The sequence below is a fragment of the Artemia sp. Qi Xiang Cuo genome, chromosome 13 (assembly GCF_049724085.1).
Source record: "Artemia sp. Qi Xiang Cuo chromosome 13, ASM4972408v1, whole genome shotgun sequence".
Taxonomy (NCBI): domain Eukaryota; kingdom Metazoa; phylum Arthropoda; class Branchiopoda; order Anostraca; family Artemiidae; genus Artemia; species Artemia sp. Qi Xiang Cuo.
In genome coordinates this window covers 50,590,847-50,618,156 of record NC_142806.1, presented here as the reverse complement: position 1 = coordinate 50,618,156, position 27,310 = coordinate 50,590,847, and the positions used below count along the sequence as shown (strand labels likewise).

The following is a 27,310-nucleotide window of genomic DNA, read 5'->3' as shown; positions in this document are numbered from 1 at the left end:
AGACGCTATACTTATCTCACAGAGGTCTTTTAACCTGTAGAAGAGCAGTAAGACGAGTCATTTAAGCATTAATTCAGAGAAGAAAAACATTCCCATGAAAAATAGATTAAATAAAGTAAAAGTTAAATATGACGGCACTAGACCCTTAAGGTCGAAACCGGCGGTGCTGATCTCCGTTTCGTGGCCCTTCAGCCAGGAAGTGCAATGGGGGGGCCAGCAATCCTGTGCTTTGGAACACCCTTCCTGCTTACATTTCCAAGATTTCTCCAGGTACCCATTTAGAGCTGGGTCGACTCTGGCTAAGCTTACAGAGTCACACCACTGACCCGCTTCCCAAACGAAATAACTGGCCACGCCAGGGATCGAACCCGTGCCCCTTGGACAAAGAATTCTCAACCCATCGCACTTCCACTTAGCCAGGAGATAGAATTCTATTAGAAAGTTTAAGCAGAATCCAATCAATCCTTCACAAATAATAGCCAGAAAAGCTAATTTCTTTAAACAGTTAAAAAATAGATTACTTTAATTAGAAAGAGTAAGCAGAATCCAATCAATCCTTCACAAATTAAATAAAAAAAAAACGTTTTTAAACTAAAAAAATAAAATAAAAAAAGTTTTTTTAACTAAAAGTAAGGAATGACGTTAAAACTTAAAACGAACAGAAATTATTCCATATATGAAAGGGACTGTCCGCTCCTCAACGCCTCGCTCTTTACACTAAAAATTTTTATTGATTTAAAAAATAGAGTTATGAGAAAGAGTCACACTTTAGCGTGAAGAGCGAGGCATTGAGGTGGGGACAGCCCCTTTCATATAAGGAATAATTTCTGTTCGTTTTAAGTTTTAACGTCATTCCTTACTTTCAGTTAAAAAAAACTTGTTTTTTTTTCAATTTAATTTTTGAACGTTTCTGGATTAATGCAGGTTTTGATTTTGGCTCACCGTACATGAATAAATAAAAAAAATTGCATATTAATTTTACTTTTTTTTGGTTAAATGGCTTTCTCGAAAGTTGCTTAATTTTATTTACGAACATTTTTATTAGTAATAAATATACGTAATTTACGAATTAACTTACGTAACGAACTTCTATATTCAAAGATTTTTAATACGTATATTAGGGGGTTCGCCCCTAGTCAATACCTTGCTCTTTAAGCTAAAGTTCGAATTTTGTCCCAATTCTTTAAAAATGACCCTTTAATCACAATGGCCGTTAATTAGAATAAATAGCTCTTATGAAAGTACTAAAAATTCTTTGGCTTAAAGAGCGAGGTATTGACTAGGGGGTGAACCCAATCATATACGTAATATTTTCTGTTCGTTTTAAGTTTTGATGTTGCTCCTTACTTTCGGTTGAAAGACTTGTTTTTTTATTTAATTTCTGATCTTTTTCTTTAATAATGATGTGAAATCTGGCGCCCCCTTCATAGCAATGTCCCTTCCCCCATGAAAACTTCCTTCATGGAAAGATCCTCCCATATAACCCCCGACCCACCCCACCCTCCACCAGAAAAAATCCCCCTGAAAACGTCTGTATACTTCCCAATGACCAATACTATATGCTAACATATGGTAAAGTTCATAACTTCAGTCCTCCCCCCGGGGACTTTGAGGCATTAAGTCATCCTAAAAGACATTGTTATCATATAGTCGACCATGCTGAACTAAATGGCTATCTCATAAATTTTGATTGGGTGACTTTGGGAAAAAATGAGTGTGGGAGGGGGCCTAGTTGCCCTCCGTTTTTTTGGTCACTTAAAAAGGGCACTAGAACTTTTAATTTCCGTTCCAATGATCCCTCCCACGATATTCTAGGACAACTGGGTCGATACGATCATCCCTGAAAAAAAAAAACAACAAACAAATGAACACACATCCGTGATCTTTTTTCTGGCAAAAAATACAAAATTCCATATTTTTGCAGGTAGGAGCTTGAAACCTCTACAGTAGGATTCTCTTATACGCTGAATATGATGGTGTGATTTTCATTAAGATTCTATAACTTTTAGGGGGTCTTTTCCCCTTTTTTCTAAAATCAGGCAAATTTTCTCAGGCACGTAACTTTTGATAGGTATGACTTAACTTAATGAAACTTATATATTTGAAATCAGCATAAGAATCTGATTCTTTTAATGCATCTATTGGTATCAAAATGCCGTTTTTTATAGTTTCAGTTACTATTGAGCCGGGTCGCTCATTACTTACAGTTCGTTACCACGAACTGTTTAATAAAAGCCAGAAAAGCTAATTTCTTTAAACATTTTTTTTTCGAACAAGCTGAAACAGTGATACCTTCGAGCTGATTCAGGCATCGTACTCCTTATTATATGACTCGCCGTTAAAGGATTGAAGTTTTACTTCACAATGTGTTATTGTGTGATTTATTTATAATGGAAAGAAAAATAAGAGCTAAAAACAAATTCTTTTGAAACATAATTAATTTTGTGACTTCATAGAGGCTTCTTCCTGCTTCAACACGACCAGCAAAATGCCCACCAATCGACCAATTAGTAATATTTGTTTTAGATAAGACATTTTGAAGTTTTTTTTAGAGGAGGGGGGATTTGGTCAAACTTTAGGGAGGGTTTCTGAAGCGAGGATTGCTTAAAATATTCTTTTTGGGTATGTCGTTAGGTATTTTCAAAGATTCAACCATTTGCAAAATTATATGAAAGTGCTATATTATGTATTGGCTCCCGATGATTTGGCTGAAAACGCGCTTTCTTTGCATTAAGTACGTCTTCCGCAGAAAAACATGTGGCCCTGTGTAGGTTTTTAGAGATTTTTTGTTTTTGTTTTTATGGGATTTAAAATCGATTTTTGCTGATCTAATAGGCTCCCTGCATTCCCGGCCATAGACCCTTACTGCGGGGGGGGGGGGGGTCTTAATGTTGAATGCGATGCTAGTGTTAATATTTTTTTTTGTATGTATGAAAAAATATCTAAGTTTTTTTTTCTGATCATAACTGGTATTGGTGAAATTTTGGATGGTTTAATTTTTGGCTCTCACAGATGGGCATCGAAATACTCGTTAGTTTGGGAAAGTTAAAGTTTTACTATTTTAATTGTCTTTTCATTTTTGACAAGCTGATGCGTTTATAATACCGAAACTTGACTTTCTTCACGGCTGTCATTCACATATGTATATTGTGAGGTTCTTGTTTGAATACGAAAATTGAAATAAAATATATGTAAATTTGGACCAGTTTTGATCTATCTCGATTCGATTTATACCTTATTAATAAATAAAAAAAATCAATTAAAATGAAAGTAGGGTAACATTAAAAAAAAAATTCGAACAGAAATTATGCTGTGTGTGAGGGGGACTGTCGTCAGGGCCGGATTTAAAGCTTTGACGCTTCTAGGCCTAAGCGTTTTGCTGCTCCATTTTTGAGAGATTTTCGGAGAAATTTCCAGAATAGTGGAAGTACTGAATAGAACGCAACTGATAAGCCAAAAGTAATGAAAGAGAGAGGTGATACCGAACTCTCAGCTACCATTGTTGGTAGAGATCTAATATTTTATAAAGGGTAACTGTATTCCTGTATTGTTTTAAAACCACTTGTCTGGGAATAAGCATCGCGGCGGTGAAGTGTACCTGGCACTTTGACGATAAATCACATCAGTCCAGTTTTGTTAAGAAAAAAATGACTCAATGATAATTTATTGCGCCCCCTGGCATTGTGCGCCCCTAGTCCTGTGCCTAGCGATCCTAGTTGTAAATCCTGACCTGTCTGTCGTACTAACTCCCACCCTTGATAATAAGGTGTTACTGAAAGCTTTTCTGAATAAAATGAATATGGTCAATTGGTGGTTTTTTTTAGTGTTTTATTTAGTAAAGTAATCGGATTACCGACGCTTCTTGACTATTGAGGTCCTTGCGTCGGCCCTGCAGGGTGTTGCTAAAGCAAGGTTCTACATCTGGGTCCCGTGCGCTCACTGCGCCACTACAGGACAAGCGTTTTATTTCCTGATTCTCATTTAAAAAATTTGAACTGATAATTTTTCTGTTAGAAGTAAATATACATCAATAAGCCAAGCCTTTCCATTCTTGAGCTTTGAAAAAAAAAAAAAACACTGGTTTTCTGATTGCCCTTTGTTAGAACATTCGTTTCTTGTAGTGCCAGGGCCCAAAGTCAAGCTTTAGCGTAAATGAGAGGGGGCCAGGGAGCGGGAGGCTGTCGCGTATATACAGGATAACTTACGTTATTTTTTCAAGTTTCAATTACGCTTCTTACTTTCGGAAAAAAAAAATTCTATTAATGTTTATTTTTGATACCATATCCTGATATCATACCACATACCATACCATATTTGATACCATACCATTCTAAATATGATGGAGGAGACTAATATTCTCTGAAATTTTGTTAAACAAGAGAGTACCAAATGCTTTGATGTTTTAAAACTAGCGTTTCCGTTCAAGATTATCGTCTCCCCAATAAGTAGGGAACTTCACCCCATCGTAATCAATATTGCGAATATCAATAGTCTTCCACATGGAGGATATCAAACAGTTCGTGGGAACGAACTGTAAGGAAGGAGCGACCCGGCTCAATAGTAACCGAAACTCTAAAAAACAGGAATTTTGATACCAGTAGATACATCAAAAGAATTGGATTTTTATGTTGACGTCAAACATATAAGTTTCATCAAATTTAGTCTAACCCATCAAAAGTTACGAGCCTGAAAAAATAGCCTTATTTTTGAAAAAAGGAGGAAACATCCCCTAAAAGTGATAGAATCTTAATGAAAATCAAACCGTCATATTCAGCATAACAGAAAAACCATACCGTAGATGTTTCAAGCTCCTATCTGCGAAAATGTGGAATTTTGTATTTTTGCCAGAAGAAAGATCACGGATGCGTGTTTATTTTTATTTTTTTATTATTTTTTAGGGGTGATCGTAACAATCCAGTAGTCCTAGAATATCGTGAGAGGGCTCATCCAAACGGAAATTAAAAGTTCTAGTTCTCTTTTTTAAGTGATAAAAAAAATTGGAAGGCAACTTGGCCCCCTCCCACGCTCATTTTTCTCCCGAAGTCACCCAATCAAAATTTTAAGATACCCAGTTTGTTCAGCATAGTAGAAAATCTAATAAATATGTCTTTGAGGATGACTTTTTCCCCCACAGTTCCCAGGGGAAGGGCTGTAAGTTAAGAACTCTGTCCATTGTTTACATATAGTAGGCTATTAGTTGTTGGGAAGTATACAGACGTTTTCAGGAGGGATTTTTTCTGGTTGTGGGGGGGGGTGGAGGAGGGGGCTATGTGGGAGGATTTTTCTATGGAGGATGTTTTCTTGGGGGAAGGAAGGAACATTTCTATGAAAGGGGCGCCGGATTTCCCAGCATTTATTAAAAAACGATCAGAAATTAAATAAAAAAACAAGTTTTCTCAATTGAAAGCAAGGAGAAACATTGAAACTTAAAACGACAGGAATTATTACGTATATGAGGGGGTTCGCTCCCTAGTCAATACCTCGCCTCAATAGTAATCGAAACTTTAAAAAAACAGAATTTTGATGTCAATAAACATATATCAAAAGAATGGGCTTATAATGCTGATTCAGCATTATATAATGCTGATTCAGCATTATAATGAAAAAAGCTTCTCATATTTCCAATTAAACGAAGATAGTGTTTCAGAAGTCGTTCTTCAGGAATTGGGAGAAAATTTGTAAGTTACGTATATTTATTACTAATAAAAACGTTCGTAAATACGATTAAAAGTTCTAGTGCCCTTTTTAAGGAACCCAAAAAATTGGAGGGCCACTAGGCACCCACACCCGCCCTTTTTTCTCAAATTCGTACGATCAAAATTTTGGGAAAGCCATTTAGCCAAAAAAAGCTAAGTTAATATGCAAATTTCGTTTTAATTATTCATATGCGGTTAGCTAATTTCAAAACCAGCATTAATTCAAAAACGTTCAGAAATTAAATAAAAAGAAAAATATTTTTTTTAACAGAAAGTAAGGAGAGACATTAAAACTTAAAACGAACAGAAGTTATTCCGTATATGAAGGGGGTTGCTCCCTCCTCCATTTTCTTCCAATATGTTCGTTTAAATGGAACAATGAGAAGCTTTTTTCAAAAGTACTAAAAAAACGTTAGCGTAAAGAGCGAGGTGTTGAGGACTAGGAAACCCCCTTCATATACGGAATAATTTCTCTTCGTTTTAAGTTTTAATGTCACTCCTTAGTTTCTGTTAAAAAAATTATTTTTTATTTATTTAGTCTTCCAACGAGTTCATATTCATACTCCTCCTATTCGTTTGAAGTACCTCCCATGGATGGTTCTTTAATATGGGTCTAAGAATTCTAAGACTTTAGATATCCCCTCCCCTTAGAAATCTGGTATTTTCCTCCTTAATACCCAGTGCGCCATTCTGCAACACACTTTAGCCGTTAGTTTGTTGAAGAAATAATGTACAATAGGGGTTTAATTTTCTTATTGACTATCTGTATATTTAGAGGGGGGGGGGGGTGTTATATCGCATGCCGTTATGGTTTCTGGAACTGGGAGGCTATATAGATATACTTTCAATAGTTTTAATCAACTGAACATTTCATTATTTTTGCTCGATGACATTTTGGCCCTGTTTTTGCCAAATCTCTTGTTTTTGGGACATGGCCCTTGCTCTGGTGTGATTTCTTGTTTTACTTAAAAAAAAGCATTATATCTTTAAATTTTCATTTAAATAATCCATCTTTTGCTCACGTCCACCCTAAATCTCCAGGATTTCTTTTAACTTCTTTTATATTCTATAGAATTTGCTTATTTTCGGTGTTTAGGTTGTGTGCCTACCCCCGAAAAAAATTTCAGGGTACGTGAATGGCCTTGAACAAATTTCTCTTGTCTCTCCCTACAATAACTTGCGTGTACGCCATTTATTTAAAGTCTCCATTTTTGGTCAGGTTAGTTCTCAGACTATGGTAAAAGTTATTGAATCTATGGGAAGGTTGTTTATTTTTATAGCGTGAGATATTTTTTTTATGAGAGGTTGCTTGGTTATTTTCAATTAATTTATGATAATATTTTCAGGGAACAAACTTTTCACATTTTCTCCTGATGAAATGGACTTCTATTTGCATCAAATTATTGTGATGTATATTCATATGCCCGAAGTTGCTGAAGTTATACACCCCTATTTGGTTCTTAGGTAAAAATATTTTTATCTATTTTTAAAATGTATATATAGTGCCAGGCCATATCCAGGATTATTTTTGGGGGGTTTTACAAAAGGATTTTTTCGGGGGGTTGGGGGCTACAATAAAAAAAAATGTTTTATATTCATTTTTGGTACGTTTTTATTAGTCAGACAAACATTTCAGGAGGATACAGACCCCTTAACCCCCCCCCCTAGATACGGTCTTGATTGGTGCACTGTTAGTTTATTTGTTGGATTGAGTGTCCTTGTGGAAGGGCTTCTTGTTGTCTTGTATAGTAGCTGCGGTAGGTGAATGAAATTTTTAGGTTTGAATCCAGGGCCTAAAGCATACCTTCCTTCCTTTAGAAGCTTAAGTGGGTCAACATTTCATAAAATATATCTAAAAGGAGTCACAATGAATGCTGCCATCTGGAAACAAAATTATCCTTTGCCCCCCCCCTCCCTATTTACGCCATTGTATAGATAGATCCTTTCGCTTTTTTTGACATCATTGGAAAGTTCTGAACTTTGATTTTTATTTGCCATGAAATTACCTAATTTGGTTGGAATTCTATAGTTTTACTATGCTCGTAAAAAAAAAAAAAAAAAAAAAAAAAAAAAAAAAAAAAATATCACCTCTTCCTATGAGCCTTTTTTGAAACATTTTGTGTTCATTTGATAAGTCGAATCATATGCTAAAAAATGCGCCTAATTACAAATTGTCTGAATTGTTAAGGACTAGTTTATTTGTTTATCAGTTGTTGCGCCACAGAATGCTCTTTGTGAATTTTCTGTTTATTTGAGCCGCTCAGCGTTATGAAATCAGAAGTTCAAAATTTCAGAAAAAGTACGCGACAAGCACCGTGATGTTTTGGATTTCGTCCTAGAATCCGACTAATTAGTGCAATTTGAGGGGGTTACAACTATCAGAAATCATGTACACCAGGTAGTGTGTGCCTAGCCTTGTGGGACTTGCCATACGTGGTGGAGCTGTACGGCAACTGTGGCACTCTGAAATGTACACTGGTTGGCTGAAAGTGGCAGGCCCTTTGGTGCAAATTAAATAATAAAAAAAAGTTTTTTCAACTGAAAGTAAGGAGCAACATTAAAACTTAAAACGGACAGAAATTGTTGTATATATGAGGGGGTTCGCTCCCTAGTTAATACCTCGCTTTTTACGCTGAATTTCCAATTTTATTCGGAATCAAAAAACCCTGAATCACAAAGGCCGTTTAATTGGAATAGATAGCTCTTTTGAAAGTATTAAAAAAACTAGCGTAAAGAGCGAGGTATTGACTGGGGGGCGAACGCCCTCATATACGTAATAATGTCTGTTCGTTTTCGTTTTTAGATAATGCGGGGAAATCCGGCGCCCCCTTCATAGAAATTTCCCATCCCCCAAGGAAGCATCCTCCATGGAAAGATCCTCCGGCGTAACCCCTCTTCCGACCCCCCCCCCCAGAAAAAATCGCTCCTGAAAACGTCTGTATACTTCCCAATAACCAATACTATTTGTAAAAAATGGGCAAAGTTCATAACTTGCAGCCTAAGTCATCCTCAGGGGCATATTTGTTAGATTTTTGACTGTGATGAACAAAATGGGTATCTCAAAATTTGGATTGGGTGACTTTGGGAAAAAAATGAGCGTGGGAGGGGGCCAAGTTGCCCTCCAATTTTTTGGTCACTTAAAAAGGGCAATAGAACTTTTAATTTCCACTCGAATGAGCCCTCTCACGATATTCTAGGACTACTGGATCGATACGATCACCCCTGGAAAAAAAAGAAAGAAAGAAAAAAAAAAAAAAAAAAAACACGTAGGGCCTATCCGTGATCTTTATTCTGGCAAAAAAAACAAAATACCACACTTTTGCAAATAGGAGCTTGAAAAATATACAGTAGGGTCTTCTGTTATGCTGAATCTGATGTGTTACGATGAATCTGAGATTTTATCACTGTTAGGGGGTGTTTCCCCCTATTTTTTGGAAGATAAGGCAAATTTTTTCACGCTCAACTTTTGATGAGTTAGACTAAATTGGATGAAACTTATATATATCAAATCCGCATAAAAATTCGATTCTTTTGATGCATTTACTGGTATCTAAATTCCGTTTTTTAGAGTTTCGGTTACTATTGAGCCGGGTCGCTCCTTACTTACAGTTCGTTACCACGAGCTGTTTGATTGTCGGCTGTCCATTCCTGAGACGATGTATTAGCATGGTATTTTCCCAACCTTTTTAAAATTTTTCTGTGTGGTCATTCAGACCCAGGGGGTCCTCCTTCTGCCTGAGTATCGGTATGCAGGTATGGTCTAGACCCACCTTCCTAGCATTGACTGACACTATACCAAAAAAAAAACAAAAAAACAGAAAAACTGGTATTGTTTTGAAAAAAAAGCTGCAAAGAGGAATGGGGGGGGGGGAGAGAATTCCATTCAATTACTACCTGATGATTATAAGAAAACGCATTAGACTGTAGAGGTATCTACTTACTTGGGACCAAGGGGTTCTACACTGAGTTCAAGGCGCTTACAGGAGGAGGGGGGGGGAGGGTAGCGTGTCTTTTCTACCAAAATATAAAAATTGTGTACCTTTTGAGTATTTAATGTAAAAAAGACCGTAAAATGACAGTTATTGTTGTTGAATATCTGCCCTCCCCCAACAAGAAACTCATTGGCCCCCTCCCAAATCAAGATACTACTTTTAAAAACCAAATCCAACATCTCCATGCACAAATCGTCTGATCCGCCATTATATGCTTGGACCATGAGCACCTGTACCTTGAAGGTTGATTATTTATTTTTAATGTGTCTGGCTTCACCGTGAAATTGCTATCAGAAAGCGATAATGTATGCAAATATTTAAGCCTATAGTCTAATCTAAATCGACAAGCGAATGAAGTAAACATACGGACACGTTTTCAAAATCCCACCCCAAAAGGAAGTATTCATGGTTGAGGGAGCACCCTAAGGGTGAGACAGTGAATCACTGCTTTTATTTATCTCTCAGTCTGTGAACACCCAAATGAAGGGGACAAATACTGTCTACTGTTGGTGTACACGCGCTTTCATGCCCGTGCCACATCATAGTCACATCTATCGATAAGGAAAGCAAAATTTCATGAATGTCAAGACAATTTTCTTGATTTTGCGTCACACTTGTATTTAAAAAGCAAAAAATTTAAATTGCCAGAAATTAGTTTAATGAGTTTGCACCAACAGTAATTTGTGTCCAACTGTTCTTTACTAATACTAAGTCTCCTTAACTATTCTCAAATTCCTCTCCCAGATAGAAAAACCACTGTTCTAAGTTTCCATCTTTTCTAGTTTTAGAATTTATGCCTTAAACCTTAACTCTGATTGGTCAGTCAAAAAATTTATGTTTGAAAGTTGAACAGTGTTCAACTCGAGAAATTACGAACAGCGAACGTAATAGGCGCTGTAGTCGTGCGTAGTTTTGATTTTATGACAAGTGTGACTATAATGTGGCACGGGCATCACTTTTTTCTCTGTCTTGTCTGTACTTTTGTATCCTATGTGCTTACGATGCTACCTGACATACAACCCCTAAGGCAGATTAAAGCTACGACGAGTTTGTAATAGCCTACTAGTACTAGTTGCAGTACATTCCCTTTACTTAAGCGGGATTCGTGTTTCTTCAAGCTTGGTTTTTGGCCGTCCAACCGAAACTAAACACAGTATATAGGCTACATTTTTCTTCGTTTCGTATTAAGTTATTATATGCAGCTGTTGGGACAACTGCATCGATTTTTAACGGCTGAGAAGCAGCTTTGTGTCCTTTTTATCTATCCAGACTAATTTCATAATATGCATTGGGATCTACCTTACGACTGAGTTATTTCTAATTGCTATTGGCCAAAGTGTAAATTTTGTATTTAATGCATTTTGATTTCATACGGTGATATGACATGTGGAAGGGAAAGTTATTAAGAAGAAACATACATTTTTCGTTGATTTCACCTGTAATGAAGTATTATCCCACCTGCTTCTAGCTTTCAAATACTACAGTAACATGAGACGGTTTGAAGAGACACTTAAAGAGTATGATCAAAATACATTTTCACTTAGGCACAACGCTCCGTGCAAATAAGAAAAAGAAGCCTTTCCATTTCCTGTAAGTTAACTCCACAAGACGGTCCGAAGAATCTCCCTATCCCTCGTAGGAAAAATCATTTGACCCACCATAAGGATCAGATCTGCGAGCACGTGACAAGGGGTTGGAACGTTGCGATGAAGGTATATAATAACTTCAGCGTGGAAGGGGGCATTAGATTGTTCTTTCGGGGAGGGTTCCCAGCCATGGTTCCCAACCGATTTTGAGTCATACCCCGCCTAGGGATTTCTAAAATCCAATGCACCCTTCGTGATATTTAAATGGGTCCTCCTCTAGACACATTTTATGCTAATGAAAAATAGGTACTCCTATGTTAAACGGACTCTTTTATATAGTGCTAGTTTGGTTAATGCTAATGAAATAAAAAAAAGAAAATGAATATATAATAGTTTAGAAACGAATTTGGGCTATATATTTGCACATTAGGGTGGGGGGGGGTAAAGCATGGCATATATTATTACGTAACCTAACCGTTCGATTCCTTCCCCCTCCCCCCCAAACCCCAAAAACAACAGTTTAAATATCGCATACGCTATGAAAACGACGCTACACATTGTATTACTCTATAGCAGTGTCTTGAATTGTCCCGTCAAAAACGGGTTTTTCGTGACTGGTTTCCATGGCAGTATATAAGAGTCCGTTTACCATAGGAGTACCAAGGGCGGATCCAGGATTTTTTTCGGGGGGGGGGGTTACTAATTTTTGACTTTTTCGGGGGGGGGTTACTAATTTTTGACTCAGTTTTCGACTAATTTTACTGATTTTTAACTAGGTTTTACTAATTTTCGACTTATTTTAGACTCGGTCAAAAATTTCGGGGGGGGGGGGGTTCAAACCGGGTAACCCCCCTGGATACGGCCTTGAGGAGTACCGAAAAATATTGTCAGGATATACCGTCTCTTATACAATGTTTAACGTCGATGCAATAGTGTCATGTAATTTTTTTTTTTTTTTGCTCTTTAAATATAGAAAAACTTTTCGAAATTTAGGCTCTAAAGTCTAGTCAGCCAAAGGGTGCACGACCTGCCCACGACTCGTCAAAATATTGCCCCACTTGCCCCCCCCCCCATGGTGGGAATCACGGGTCTGAGTTTCAAAAAAGTAAATTTTTTTGTCTTAAACTCTTAATGCCTGGATTTTCTGTTGACTATTACATAAAAAAAATTCGTGGAGGAATCATCTCTTTTTGTACTTTTGTTCTTTGACGTTAAGCACAATTCAGATTTGGATTTTTATTTATGTAAACATCAGATGTTTGTATGATATCTAAATATTAGATATCATATAATAATCATATACTAAATGTTATCTACGATTCTATCATTATCTACATTTCAGTTAGTCTAGATACTACATATTACTCTACATGTTAATTGCTTATTATATTTAGATGTATAATGAATGTAGATGTTTATTTTTTAATTTTCTATCAGTTCACTTGTACTTTCCTTTTAAGTATGCATTCTTTAACTTCGCAGAAGTCCGCCGAAACCCCCAAGGCAAGGTACCTATGCCAAATTTTTTAAAGCAATTTTCGCCTCCGTTTAGGAAATATGGAAAGAATCCAATATCTGTCCAAGTATTATCTAATAGCTGTTCGTCCTTTATTCAACTAAGCATTTTATCTTGCTGGTAAAAAGTATTTAAAGAAGAAACGAAATAACAATGCTAATGAGCGAGATTAGTGTTTCCAGATTTCGCTAATTTCCAAAAAAAAAAAAAAAACACCACTCTAATGTAAACAACAGTAAATGTAACAATCTGTTTTTTCACTTCTTAAATTTTATTAAAGTATTTATTTGCAAACTTCTTTTTCGTGCCTAATAAAGGGCAACAATTAGAACGAGGACCAGGACCATATCCAGTATTTTTTCGGGGGAGGGGTTATAAAAAGATGTTTGTTAAGGGAATACCGAAATAGTTCTGTTAAGGGTGTTTTACCTGCATATTTAAGACCAATTTAAGAGTCGAAGAAATAGTTCTTGTCGGTATTTGTACGACCAGTTTACAAGTCAGATAATTTTTTCTTGGGGGGGATTCATATCTGGTAACCCTTCCTGATCATGCCATACGTCATTTAATAAAAACTACCTATGGAATTGGACAGAACTTAACAAGAGATACTTACAAATAGTGACAAAGTTGGCTGATGTCGTTAACACAAGCTTATATCATATTGCGGGTGAAAACATTTAAGCAGGGTACGTCTCGACGGGTTGGATGGGGGCTGTGGAGGTTTTGAGCCTTGGCTCATCGGGAATGTTCAGATTATAATAGTTTTCTTATTTTCGTACAACTTGCCTTTTTTTTGGGGGGGGGGGCGCACTCTTCCAAATGAAATCCTGCATATATAGTTCCACTAGCACGTTTAAGTAATCAAATCATCTTTGGAAGTGGCGCTGCTGACATCTCTTAATTTTTTGCAAATGGAAAAGCAGTGTGGTCTAAGAAATTATTTATTTATAAAGGGCTGAATTAAAAAGCAAAATTATAATAATAACTATCACTTTCTGCAACCGTGTATTTATTTATCTGTTCCTAAAGGTTTCAAGGATGGAAAATGTATTTTACAATTTCTTTTGTGAGTAAATAGCCGAAAATGTGTATTTTTTTTTTAGTTTGGTGGAGGGAGAGGATTTTAAACCAGAACACCTAACCTCCTGGGCAGGAACGTACGCAGGATTTTTTTTCCGGTGGGATAATAAAAAAAGCAAATTTTATTTGATAATTTGAATAAGAAGTGCCCAGAAGCTTGGGAAAATTTGCGATTTCTGGATAGCCAGGCACAGAGCCCCTCCATCCCCGTTTGTACGTGTTCCTGGTTGTAGTCTTGATCTGTCGTGACTTCATTAAAAAATTGCCAGATACTTTTTTTATTGTGTTTGATTCTCCTATGTAGGGAAAGACAGAAACGGGTAATTTTGTAGTTATTTAAAAAAAATGCTTAATTCTGTTTCCTTGGTATAAAAATACTCTTTTAAGATTTTATTATATTATATTATATTATATTTAAGATTTTATTATAGGTGCAGAATGTCAGTGGAATTCTCCTTGCAGTGTGCCTGGTTGCTGGATGCCTATTCTTCAGACTCAGTGATGCCAAGCAAAAAGAAGCCACGTGGGACTAAATTGATGAATATGATCCTCTCTGATGAGATTCGGCCAAAGGGATCCGTTCCCAAGGAAAAAGTGATTAAAGTGAATCCTATGTTTTTGAACCATACGGATGTGGACGAAAGTGGAATTTTAAAAAGGACGCATAAACGATCAGCCTCAGATGTGACTGGTACTCTCAAAAAGAGCCACAAAAGGAATGCATCTGTGGGTGAGTCACTATATTTTTGCTCGTGCTTCCGAAACGTGGAGATTTCCCCTGTGATTTATTTTACAGATCTAATGAGTCAGCTTTTAATGTCTTTTTTTAAATTAGGGCCCTTCCCCAGAATGCCTCACCTCCTCCAAAAGTGTACTTTCATACCTAAAAGGTATTTATCTGCAGGTGAGTGACTTTTTCTTCAAAGTTTCTTTCATTCATATTCCATCTGCGATTTTTTGCTATTTCCAGGGAGGAAAGGGGATTACATTTACCCAAAATAAAGCAGCACAAACTAAAAGAGAGTCAAAATTAGCTTTTATTAAAAGCCTGAGAAACAGCGCATGTGTTGGGAACGACTTGCTTTTAAGGTTACTTTTCAGTGATGATCTCAGCGTGTGTTCTGCATTAGTTTTCTGGGAAGAATGGGTTATAAATCCGTATAAAATAATGAAACACATGTATATGAAATATTGAAAAGTGTCAAAATGTCCTTCAAAATAGCTATTAGTTGACTGCATATGAGTTATCGTTTGCTTTTAACGGGGCTCTTTGCAGGGTCGTCATTAGCTTCCAAAAGGAGGCTGAAGACTGCCCTTTTCAGATTTTTATCTCTTTTTTGGTCTTAAAAAACTATATAGCTTACTACCTCCAATTTCTAAATTTGATCGCTATATAAACAACTAGGCTATGCATAGGAGGCAGGTAGGGACAATTGCCCTCCCTGCTAAAGCTGGTCAAAAAGGACCCTTGAAAAATGGAAAAATAGCGTCCTAAAAATTTAGACTTCTATTTTTCGATTTTGGCCTCACCTTAGCGGTGGATCCTAGTAGCCGGGACAGGGGGGGGGGCTGCCAAGATTTTATCTGGCGCCCCATTCCTTGTTTCATCTTTGTTTTTCTTTCTTTTTTTAAATATATTTTTCAATTTGGTCAATTATTGACGCCCTTTTCGTATTGCCCTTTCCCAAGATTACGATCTTGATCTGACCCTGCCTTGCCTAAGTAAAAATGCTTCGATACAGCCCTCAATAATGTGACCTGTAAGTACCTATGTATATGTCCACATCTTAACAATGGTATGAAAAGTAGTAGATAGTCGAAGTTGCACTTAAGTCCAGTACTTAGGTGAGATCAGAAAATTTTTTTTTCTAAGGGGAGCAAAGCCAAAATGTGAAAAGAAACATTTTTAGTCAACCATTTTCCAGTTTTTCCAAGGGGCTTCTTATAGATCAATCTCAAGGCTCCTCCTCCCCTTTGTGTTGTGTAGACTCTCCCCAAGTAAGTCGGCATGTGCGGATATACGTGTATGTGTAGTTAGAGCAATGCACATACATACAACTGTATATACCGTATATATAAGTATGCACAATCTTAGCTGGCAATTCACTTGAATATCTGAAACTAACGTATTGAAAATTTAAGTCGGAAGCCTGTAGTTTAGTCAATGCCTTATTAACCTTCTTCAAGATTCCTTAAAAAAAAAAAAAAAAACATTGAAGATGGTCTCGAAATTCATAAGCAAACTTTAACCTTTATTTCCTCACACAGTGGTGGATCCAGGGGGTAAGGGGAGGACAAGTTTTGCTCTAGATCCGCCCATGTACCTCAGATACAACCAATGTTTTGGTTTTAATTATAAAAGCTAATGTATAAACATTATGGATTCAAGCTAATCTTTTACTACCCTCCACCAAGATACAGAACCTGAGGCATTCTACATTATTATTTCTAAAAATACAGCACATGCACACTAAGCGATACGTTACTTCGTGTTAAAAATAATACCCATTAATTCAGGGTGAAAAACATTTGATTCTCTGTCTATCACCGAGTGAATGACCCATGTCCATCACTCAAGGTACTTGCCCCATGAAGTTTTAGGTAAATTAGGAAAACAAAATTCTGATTCCGTTAGAAGCCTGCTTCAGATTTCAGGCTAACTTTAACAGCTACCTGCTACAGGACTGTATTTGACTACATGTCATGATTACATGACTGAAAGCTTAAACGAAGCTTTCCCCTCGAAAGCAGAAACATGACTCGAAGAAACGAAAGCTTGGCAGAACAAATTCAGATTATCCTCTCTTACAGAGACTGCAAAACTGCACATTAGCGCTCAAGCAACAGGCTTTCACCCGGAATCACCTAATCGGCTAGTTGTTAACTCCTTCCATATAGATAAGGGCACAAGATTTGTTGTTTGTTTTTATTTTCTTAGAAAGAATTTCTTAACGATTACCGTACGGTATTTAATCGATGGCGAAGAAGCTAAGTTAAACTGTTATTCCCGCAGCTAGGGGATCATCAGGTGTTGCAAAACCTCCCCAGTGCAAATCTGGTTTATTTTTACATCGAAGCTTCAGTGATTATACCCAATTACCGTGCCTGGTAAAGGGAGTGGAATAGTCACACACCTAGGATTATGGCGAAGGACTCTCGAAGGAAATTTAATAACTTTTGGACTAAGCACATGCTTCTGGGTCTTAGTTCTCCCTTCTGAAAATCATCTAATACCTCCGCTAAAACGATGTCTGTCAGCATTTATGCTTGCAATAAATTGATTACTTAATTTATTCAAACTAGTATGAAAAAACTTCTTATCAGTAGCAAATTAATTAACACTAGTAACCTGAAGTACAACATGGTAAGATATTCTGCTTGTAATATTAACGCAGTCTTTAAGCCAGATAAAGCTGCAACTTCACTTTTAACTTTCCCTTGTTTTCAGGGGCAGGTCAAGGAGGTAGTTTTAGGGGAAAGTTTTCCCGGAAGGCTGAAAATTGAACTAATTAATGGGTCGGGGGTAGAAAATACTGACGGGGAACCAAATTTTATCGGTGCCCCATCCCTAAACACTAGTTCTGTATCTGCCTCTGCTCCTTTTATAGAGGTTTCAGAATTGATGATCTTGGAATAGTTATTATGCGACAAAATGTTGATAAATTTGAAATTTCCTAAGTTTTCATAAGTTGTTTGTAGCATGGCTACGAGGATAATAGTTTCAGGGTGTAATTAGATTTCGAGTTTGAGGTTTGTTATAACCTTTAGATGGATTTTTTGTCCAGCAAAATTTCTTTGATTTTAAAGATTCTCGAATTATATTTTGAAAGCTGATTTTTATGAGTTCCCATTGTGGTTTTGACAAATTTTTATTTCATGACTTGAAACCATTTTTCTTAATATTTTTGCTTTGGCATCAGTTCTGAAAGTTCTTAATAATTCACATTTGTGAAAATAAAATTAAATCAGAGTTGATTAGGTAGTTTGACAGTAGAAAGTTCTTCCGTGGCCTGTCGGTAATCAATCAGTAAACTTATATTGTCGTGATTGATAAACTACTCATGGGAAGTTATCGAAATGAAAATCATAAATAGCGACTCTTCTAAGCCATCTGGTGGTAAAAAAGAAAAAAAGCTTACCCTCCCCCCCATTCCAAGCATCTGTGTTTTCAATTTTTTTTAGAAAATTGCTAAGTGGAGATTTTTTTTCATTTTTGGAATGAGAGAAGTAAATGAAGATGCAGAATTTCGTCAGTAGCTTTTCAGATGTCTGTTTTCTTCCCTTCTTGCCACTCTGTTGGACGTAGCCGTAGACCTTGCCACTTTCTGCTGGACGTAGATACAAGGCCGTATGTTAAAATTATTATAAATAAGAAACTTCTGACAAGATTGTCGTGTCAAGATTAAGGGAGGAGGCCCATGATTAACTCAAAATAAATTTTTTCTAAGAATACGGTATTACGTGTTGCCAGAAATCAACTTCTTTTGTAATCTTAATGGCTTTGTAGTGAAGTAGACCGTAGTATATTGTACCCATAGAAAGTGTGTTTTGTTGGCCATATGATGGCTTGTAGTGCGCCCTTTTATGGCCAACTACTTTATCTCAAAAGTGATAGTAAGAAGTCCAAACAAAGGTAAAGATAAATGAAGAAAAGTGCAAAATGTAAATACAATTTAATTTAGATAGAGTAAGGCATTTGGAAAGTTGCTGAAAACATAGTGCTTATTCTTACGTCCTGCGTAGTTTGAATCTCTTTCCTAGAATTCTCCTTCCTTTGGTCAGATATTTGGTCAAAGCAGAGGGAAGGTCATTTAAGAATATTTTTTTTTTTTTTCTCGTGAATGATCATGCTTTGTGAAATAAATCCCATCAGGGAAAAATTGGTACCATACCAACTATGCTTAAATATATTTGATTATTAAGTATAAAAAGTCATGGGAGTAACGGCGTATTCTAAAAATTTCCCAGGTGTAGCGAAGATATGGGATCATGTTATGGGATCATCTCTTGTTTTTCATTGTCTGTTATAACTCTCCTTTGTCAAATTTTCTCAGGCAGGCGAGCGATAATTTATTTTGGGACCTCCTGTTTTGAGGGGGGGGTAAATTCGTTAAATTAGGCGATTCATATGGAAAAGACTGGGAAAGCTTTAACGATCATTGTCCTCAAATAATTTCTTAGACCACACTGCTTTTCCATTTACGAAAAATTAAGCAAGAAAAAACGGGTTTTAATTTTTAATAAAGCAGTGAAATAAATAAAAACAAATAAACAATTTAATTGAAAAATGTTCCGAATATTTCGGCCCCACGTCCAGGAGCCTTTCTCAAAGAAAAAAAAACATCGAAAAAACAAAAAAATAGCACACACAAAAATTTAAAAAAATAACACACAAAAAAATACAACAACTAAACACACGAAGAGGAAAAATGTAAACAAATAAGTAAAAACAAAGCTCACATCGTAGGCAGCGCGATAGCGCTGCCTAAGTAAAGAATGATGTGGGCACAATGTAGTTTTTTTTTTCTTTTTTTTTTTTTTCTTCTCCATACCCGGGCACTTCGTATAGAAGGAGTTATCGTAGAAACTTTGAAAAGGGCTCATTCGATTGGAAATTGGATCGGCTAGTGCCCTTTTTAATAGCCGAAAGCTATTGGAGGGCAACTAGCCCTCCCCACGCCCATCATTCCCCCAAACACATCCAATCAAAATTTTGAGATAGCCATTTTGTTCAGCGTAGTTGATTTCCAGATAGAAAATATGTTTTTGAGGAGGACACTCCCCCACAACCCTCGGGGCAGGGGTTTTAAGTTATGCCCTGGGGGCATATAAGGTTTTTATAGAAGGCATTGTCATAGAAACTTCAAAAAATCTCATTCGATTGGAAATTCAAAGGTCTAGTGCCCTTTTTAATAGTCGAAATGGATTGGAGGGCAACTAGCCCCCCCCCCCTACGACCATCATTCCCCAAACACATCCAATCAAAATTTTGAGATAGGTATTTTGTTCAGCGTAGTTGATTTCCACATAGAAAATATGTTTTTGAGGAGGACAGTCCCCTACAACCCTCGGGGCAAGGGCTTTAAGTTATGCCCTGGGGGCATATAAGGTTTTTATAGAAGGCGTTGTCGTAGAAACTTCAAAAAAGGCTCATTCGATTGGAAATTCAAAGGGCTAGTGCCTTTTTTAATATTCGAAAGTAATTGGAGGGCACCCAGCTCCCACCCCCCCCCCACGTCCATCATTCCCCCAAACACATCAATCAAAATTTTGAGATAGCCAGTTTGTTCAGTGTAGTTTATTTTCAGATGGCAAATATGTTTTTGAGGAGGACACTCCCCCACAACCCTCGGGGCAAGGGTTGTAAGTTATGCCCTGGGGGCATATAAGGTTTTTATAAAACGCGTTGTCGTAGAAACTTAAAAAGGGCTCATTCGATTGGAAATTCAAAGGGCTAGTGCCCTTTTTAATAGTCGAAAGTGATGGGGGGGCTAGTACCCCCTCTCTTACGCCCACCTTTTTTACAAACACATTCAACTAAAGTTTTGAGATAGCCATTTTATTCAATGTAGTTTTAAATTCTGTAAATTAGGTTTTTGAGAATGAAAACCCCCTCACAGCCCTCAGGACAAGGGTTTTAAGTTATGCCCTGGGGCCATATAAAATTTTTATACAAAACATTGTCGTAAAAACTTAAAAAAGGGCTCATTTGCTCAGAAATTGAAATGGCTAGAGCCCTTCGTTATAGTGAAAGTAATTGGAAGGCAACTAAAACCCCTTCCACGCCCACCATTTCCCCAAACACATCCCATCAAAATTTTGAGATAGCCATTTTGTTCCACGCAGTTAAAGTTCAGGAAATTATACCTTGGAGCAGGACACTCCCCCCACAGTTTTCAGGGCAAGGGTTATAAGTTATGCCCTGGGGACATATAAGTTTTTATTGAAATCTTTATCGTAGAAACTTCAAAAAGGGCTCATTTGATTGAAAATTCAAAGGTCTAGTGCCCTTTTCAATAGTCAAAAGTGATTTGAGGGCAACTAACCCCCCTCTCACACCCACCTTTTCCCCAAACACATCCAATCAATATTTTTAGATAGCCATTTTGTTCAGTGTTGTGGATTACCAGATAGAAATTATATTTTTGAGGAGGACACTCCCCCGCAGCCCTCAGGGCAAGGGCTGTAATTTATGCCCTGGGAGCCTGTAAGGTTTTTATAGAAAGCGATGTTCTAAAACATCATAAAGGGCTCATTCAATTGAAAATTGAAAGGGCTAGTGCCCTTTTAATAGTCGAAAGTGATTAAAGGGTAACTAACCCCTCTCTCACGCCCACCATTTCCCCAAATACATCCAATCAAAATTTTGAGGTATCTATTTTGTTCAACGTAGTCGAAAGTTCTGGAAATTATGTTTTTTTAGGATGATAACCCCATCAGAGCCCTCAGTGCAAGGGTTGTCAGTTATGCCCTGGGGGCATATAAGGTTTTTATAAAAGGCGTTGTCATAGAAACTTCAAAAAAGGCTCATTCGAATGGAAATTCAAAGGGCTAGTGCCCTTTATACTAGTCGAAAGTGATTGGAGGGCAACTTACCCCCCTCTCACGCCCATTTTTTCCCCTAACACATCTAATCAAAATTTTTAAATAGCCATTTTACTCAACGTAGTTTTAAGTTCTGTAAATTAAGTCTTTGAGGATGACAACCCCCTCACAGCCCTCAGGACAAGGGTTTTAAGTTATACCATGAGGGGCATATAAGATTTTTATAGAAAACGTTGTCGTAGGAACTTCAAAAAGGGCTCATTTGATTGAAAATGGAAATGGCTAGTGCCTTTTTCAATAGTCGAAAGTGATTGGAAGGCAACTAACATCCCTTCTTAGCCCACCACTTTTCCAAACACATGCAATCAAAATTTGGAGATAGCCATTTTGTTCCACGCAGTTCAAATTCAGGAAATTATACCTTTGAGCAGGACACTCCCCCCAAAGTCGTTAGAGCAACGGTTATAAGTTATGCCCTGGGGGCATGTAAGGTTTTTATAGAAAGCGATGTTGTAAAAACATCAAAAAGGACTTATTCAATTGGAAATTGAAAGGACCAGTGCCCTTTTAATAGTCTAAAGTAATTGAAAGGCAACTAACCCCCCTCTCACGCCCACCATTTCCCCCGACACATCCAATCAAAATTTTGAGATAGTCATTTTGTTCAACGTAGTCGAAAGTTAAGGTTTATATAGAAAGTTGCTGTAGAAATTTCAAAAGGGGCTCATTTGATTGGAAATTGAAATTGCCCTTTTTAATAGTCGAAAGTGAGTGGAGGGCAACTAGCCCCTCCTCCCGCGCCCATCATTCTCCCAAACACATCCAACCGAAATTTTGAGATAGCCATTTTGTTCAGCGTCATTGATTTCCGGATAGAAATATGTTTTTGAGGAGGACACTCCCCCACAGCCCTCAGGGCAAGGGTTTTAAGTTATGTCATGAAGGCATATAAGGTTTTTATAGAATACGTTGTCGTAGAAACTTCAAAAACGGCTCATTCGATTGGAAATTCAAACGACCAGTGCCCTTTTTAATAGTCGAAAGTGATTGGAGGGCAACTAGCCCCCCTCCTCCGCCCATCATTCCCCCAAACACATCCAATCAAAATTTTGAGATAGCCATTTTTTTCAGCATAGTTGGTTTCCAGATAGAAAATATGTTTTTGAGGAGCATACTCCCCCACAGCCCTCTGGGCAAGGGTTTTAAGTTATGCCCTGGGGACATATAAGGTTTTTATAGAAGGTGTTGTCGTAAAAACTTCATAAAAAGCTCATTTGATTGGAAATTCAAAGGACTAGTACCCTTTTTAATATTCGAAAGTGATTGGAGGGCAACTAGCCCCCACCCGCCCATCAATACCCCCAACACATCCAATAAAAAATTCGAGATAGCCATTTTGTTCAGCGTAGTTGATTTCCAGATAGAAAATATGTTTTTGAGGAGGACACTCCCCACAACCCCGAGGGTAAGGGTTATAAGTTATGCCCTGGGGGCATATAAGGTTTGTATTGAAATCTTTGTCGTTGAAACTTGAAAAAGGGTTCATTTGATGAAATTCAAAGGGCTAGTACCCTTTTTAATAGTCGAAAGTGATTAGTGATATTTTTGTTCTTGTTGTTTTTTACACCAGGGCAGTGTCTTGAGGAGGACACTCCCTCACAACCTCCAGGGCAAGGGTTATAAGTTATGCCCTGGGGACATATAAGGTTGTTATTGAAATCTTTGTCGTAGAAAGTTCAAAAAGGGCTCATTCGATGAAATTCAAAGGGCTAGTACCCTTTTTAATAGTCGAAAGTGATTAGTGATATTTTTGCTGTTGTTGTTGTTTAGACCAGGAGTAGGGTGCCTCGTCTGGATTCCAGCAGACTATGTTCCTTCCGGTGCTATTTGGGGAGATTACGTTCCATGGCACCTTTCCAGAGCATGTACCTATGGATTCTAGCAGACTATGTTCCTTCCTGTGCTATTTGGGGCCTTTACGTTCCTTAGCACCTTTCCAAGGCAGATTACCAGACGGGTTATTGCTATTGTTGTCAACTGCACATGGAATTATCACATGCACATTTTTTTTTTTAGTTGGCATGTTTTGAGAGTATGGTCGTAATTATATTACTCGATCAGACTGGTTTTTGAGTCAACAATCGTTTTTTAGGGGCCAATCAGAGAGCGGAGGTTACTCCATATGCGATAACTTGATTGGTGATAGGATTTGAATAAAAGGAATGGTTTTCATTACAATTCATATTAGTAAGAAAATTGAATTCAAAGAGAGTAGTTTATTTCAGAGGATATTAGTAGAGAAAAATGAGTGGTGCATTTACATTATTGGAGATTAATGGTGGAGCCGGCAGCAGCAGCAACGATATACGAGTACCCAATGTGGCTATGGAAATAACCGCAGGCTGTAGACTATGCCTTGAATTGGACGATATGTATGCTAGATTCGTGCTATCATTAAGCAAGTTTAAACAGGATGCGCAAATATGCTTTTCTGTAAAAGTGAATATTATCCATATAAATAAGATTTGGGCAGCATTAAATGTCAAAACGAAATATAGTCATGAGAAAAGACTATATCAGTAAAAAATATTGTAGCAAAGAAGCTCAAGTAAACTGTTTCTAAATCAATTATGTAATGCTTCCTATAGTAGACTATTTTACATTTTTTTTTAGATTAGAAAAAATTCTTGTTCGTCTATAGTCGCTCTTGAGAGTGTTAGTACTAAAAAAAAGGGATGGATTCGAAAAATAACAAACCATGGGGAAGATAATGCTTATAGAAAAACGTTTGATTCTAGATGGTTATATTCTAGCGCTGTCTATTCAGAGGGAGATATTTTTTCAGGGAATGCTTGTCGATATAATGAAAACTGATTCTCCATCATTAGACTATTGTATGAAGCTTCTACATCGTGGTCCAAATGCATTTACACAATTTATTGATATATTGATCACGACATAACAAAGTTATGTTTCGGACACGCTTTTAAACATTAGTTTAGTAATTTAGGACTTTGTTTTCATAAGAAAGATAATGTTCAAGGATAATTCAGTCCTCTCTCTCTATCTCGGATAATTTTTTGATGTTGCTTGCTCAGTTTGAATGTGGCAGTGAGAGCGTCAACACATGAAAAATGTTCCATAAATGTTCCCTATGTATGTACACACTGGGTAGCTGGTCATCATGTGAGAATTGCACAATGATTGATGAGTATGATGAAAAGTGTAGATTATGCAACCCGTGTAAATTGCATAAAGGATATACTGTACAAATTAAAGGTTGTAATTCCTGTCTTGAAGAGGTGTGTGACTCTCATCCTAGAGGCCACCTATGCTCCAATTGCCATTATGATAAATTTAATCAGTGGGAGAATACATATCCCGGTATGATTGGAAAGAATCCTAACCGTGATTTTAGTTTATTGCTACGAGATTGGTATCGTCGTGGTTTTAGATTTTTCTGGGTGGAAGAACAGGGTCAGCGATTTATCTGCTGGAACAGCAAAAGAATATGGTTTCTACGTCTGCGTTGTGAAGATAATGGATCTTTTGATTATAAACCCACTGATTTTTATTTGGCTGTGGCGGAATGTCATTCGACACTTGAGGACACTGTTTGTGAAATTGCTTCAAATAAGCAAATTGAAACATGTGAATTCTATAGAATGAATGAGAATAGTATCATTGACTCACAGTTTATAGACAGTAAGCTTATCGCAGATAATTTCTGGTCTTCGGTCTCGGTGCGAACAAAAAGCTCCTCCCACTTGTTTCTGCCTTAGCGGATTAGTCTGTTATCGTCAATCACTGAGAAATGGTTACCAAGTGCATTATTCGTAATTGCGAAAGCAGAAAAAAAATTGGTGAGCCAGCCAAGTGGTTTGCAAGCGTCCCATCTCACAGGTATGAATTAATTTATATAAAAATTATGACTTACTCTATTATTTACGGGGACGCAACTGATCTGCCTATGTAGGATTTTATAACAAAGGGGGCGGGGGGGTGGATGAAATTTGTGAAAATAAGGAATTTTTTCTTCTTCTAATAACTGGTGGGGTAGGTGTGATGGTGTCAGGGGCGGATCCAGTATTTTTTTAGGGGGGAGGCGCAAAAGAGGTTGGTCCGACCAACTTACGTTGGGAGCAAGTTTAATTAATGCAAACTTGCGTTAATTAGGTAAATTACACTACTTTAGACTACTTTACGGGGGTAACCCTCGCCCCCCCTCTGTATCCGCAACTGGATAGTTTATGATATTTTTTACGTCGTGATATTTATTTTCTCAGATTGTAGTTCCTATGATATTTGAAAAATCTAGTTACCTGTTTTGGCGGAGAGCCTAGATAAAACTAGTTTTGTTTTCAATCAATGTTTTCATATGAAATGGGCAGACCTTACCTGAACTTTAAACAATAAACACCTCTGTTTGAAAATCTTTGCACTTTGTGAATTTAGATAGCGATAAGGGTTCCTGATTGAGATCAATTTTAGGACTTGGGTTCTAATTATTGGTTGCTGTGGTAAAAGTTGCCACAATAGCCCTATCCAAGAAAATACCAAACGTCTGTAAAGAATTGTTTTTCGTAAAATTCTTAGGGAATTTTCAGAAAATTGAAGGACATCACACATTTTAGTGGCAGATCCAAAATTTTAGTGGCAGATCCAAACATCATAATCAAATGTCATCGCTTTATGGCATTGTTCAAATAAAACTTATTTTTTACTTGATTATCGTCGTAAATTTATTCCTTGTCTTTCTTTCCATTCTTAAACCAATGTTATATTTACCTTTTGCATTATTACAGCCCACTATATATACATTCATATAAATTTATATGCAGTGTTACCACCATACCAATTATTCTCCTTTCCTTTTTTATTCTTTAATAATAATTTCTGGTCGTTTTGAGTTTGAATTATTGTAGGCTTCTATTTCTACTGATCTTAAGTTTAATATGGCCTTTACTATTCTTTAAAAAAAACTTTCTTTTTCGTAAAGTTTTCGTAGTATATATATATATATATATATATATATATATATATATATATATATATATATATATATATATATATATATATATATATATATATATATATATATATATATATATATATACGGAACAATAGTAAAAAAAGAAAAGACGGTCAAGCGGAGGTCTTGACTGAAATATTTACATTTAGTTCATATGTTTCACTGGCTTGTATAATCCTCGTTTTTCTCTTTTTTTACTATTGTTTCGTTTTATCATGATTAGCCAGTGTGGTCTTAGTATATATATATATATATATATATATATATATATATATATATATATATATATATATATATATATATATATATATATATATATATATATATATATATATATATATATATATATATATATATATATATATATATATATATATATATATATATATATATATATATATATATATATATATATATATATATATATATATATATATTTATATTTATATCGGCGCGTACAAACAACTCCTCTCATTTGATCTGCCATTAGCGGTCCAATTACCCTGGAACACGTATTTTGGCAGAAACTTTCTCAAAATGCCTTTGAAACCAACTTGAGACTTCGAAACCTATTTTTAATTCCTAAAAACATCTAATAATAACATTACACTACTAACTACCGATTTTCATGTATGTATTGGAATAAATTAATTTAAAATTAGTTTCTTCAAAATTAGTGTTCCAACGTTGAAGCCAAGTTTCGCGTCCAAGAGAAATCTGACTTGTCTACCCGCGAAAAGATCTGATAACGCCTATGTTTCTATCTGCAAAAACGTTCTCCGGAGCACTCGCACCCCTGTCCGGGTTTTTATAATGGGAGAGATAGAGAATGATCATACTGCTAATTATATAAACTGTGC

At 36.6% G+C, this 27,310-nt stretch overlaps 1 protein-coding gene across 2 annotated transcripts in view; it reads left to right on the top strand.

Moving 5' to 3' along the window:
• Positions 1 to 27,310, top strand: part of fwd (phosphatidylinositol 4-kinase beta fwd) — a 233,133-nt gene that overhangs the window by 56,469 nt on the left and 149,354 nt on the right. For both annotated transcript variants that reach the window (XM_089099304.1, XM_089099303.1), the window contains exons 4-5: positions 7,043 to 7,160; positions 14,305 to 14,603. In XM_089099304.1, the coding sequence (XP_088955430.1) occupies positions 7,043 to 7,160; positions 14,305 to 14,603 (417 nt within the window). The remainder of the gene's footprint in view (positions 1 to 7,042; positions 7,161 to 14,304; positions 14,604 to 27,310) is intronic.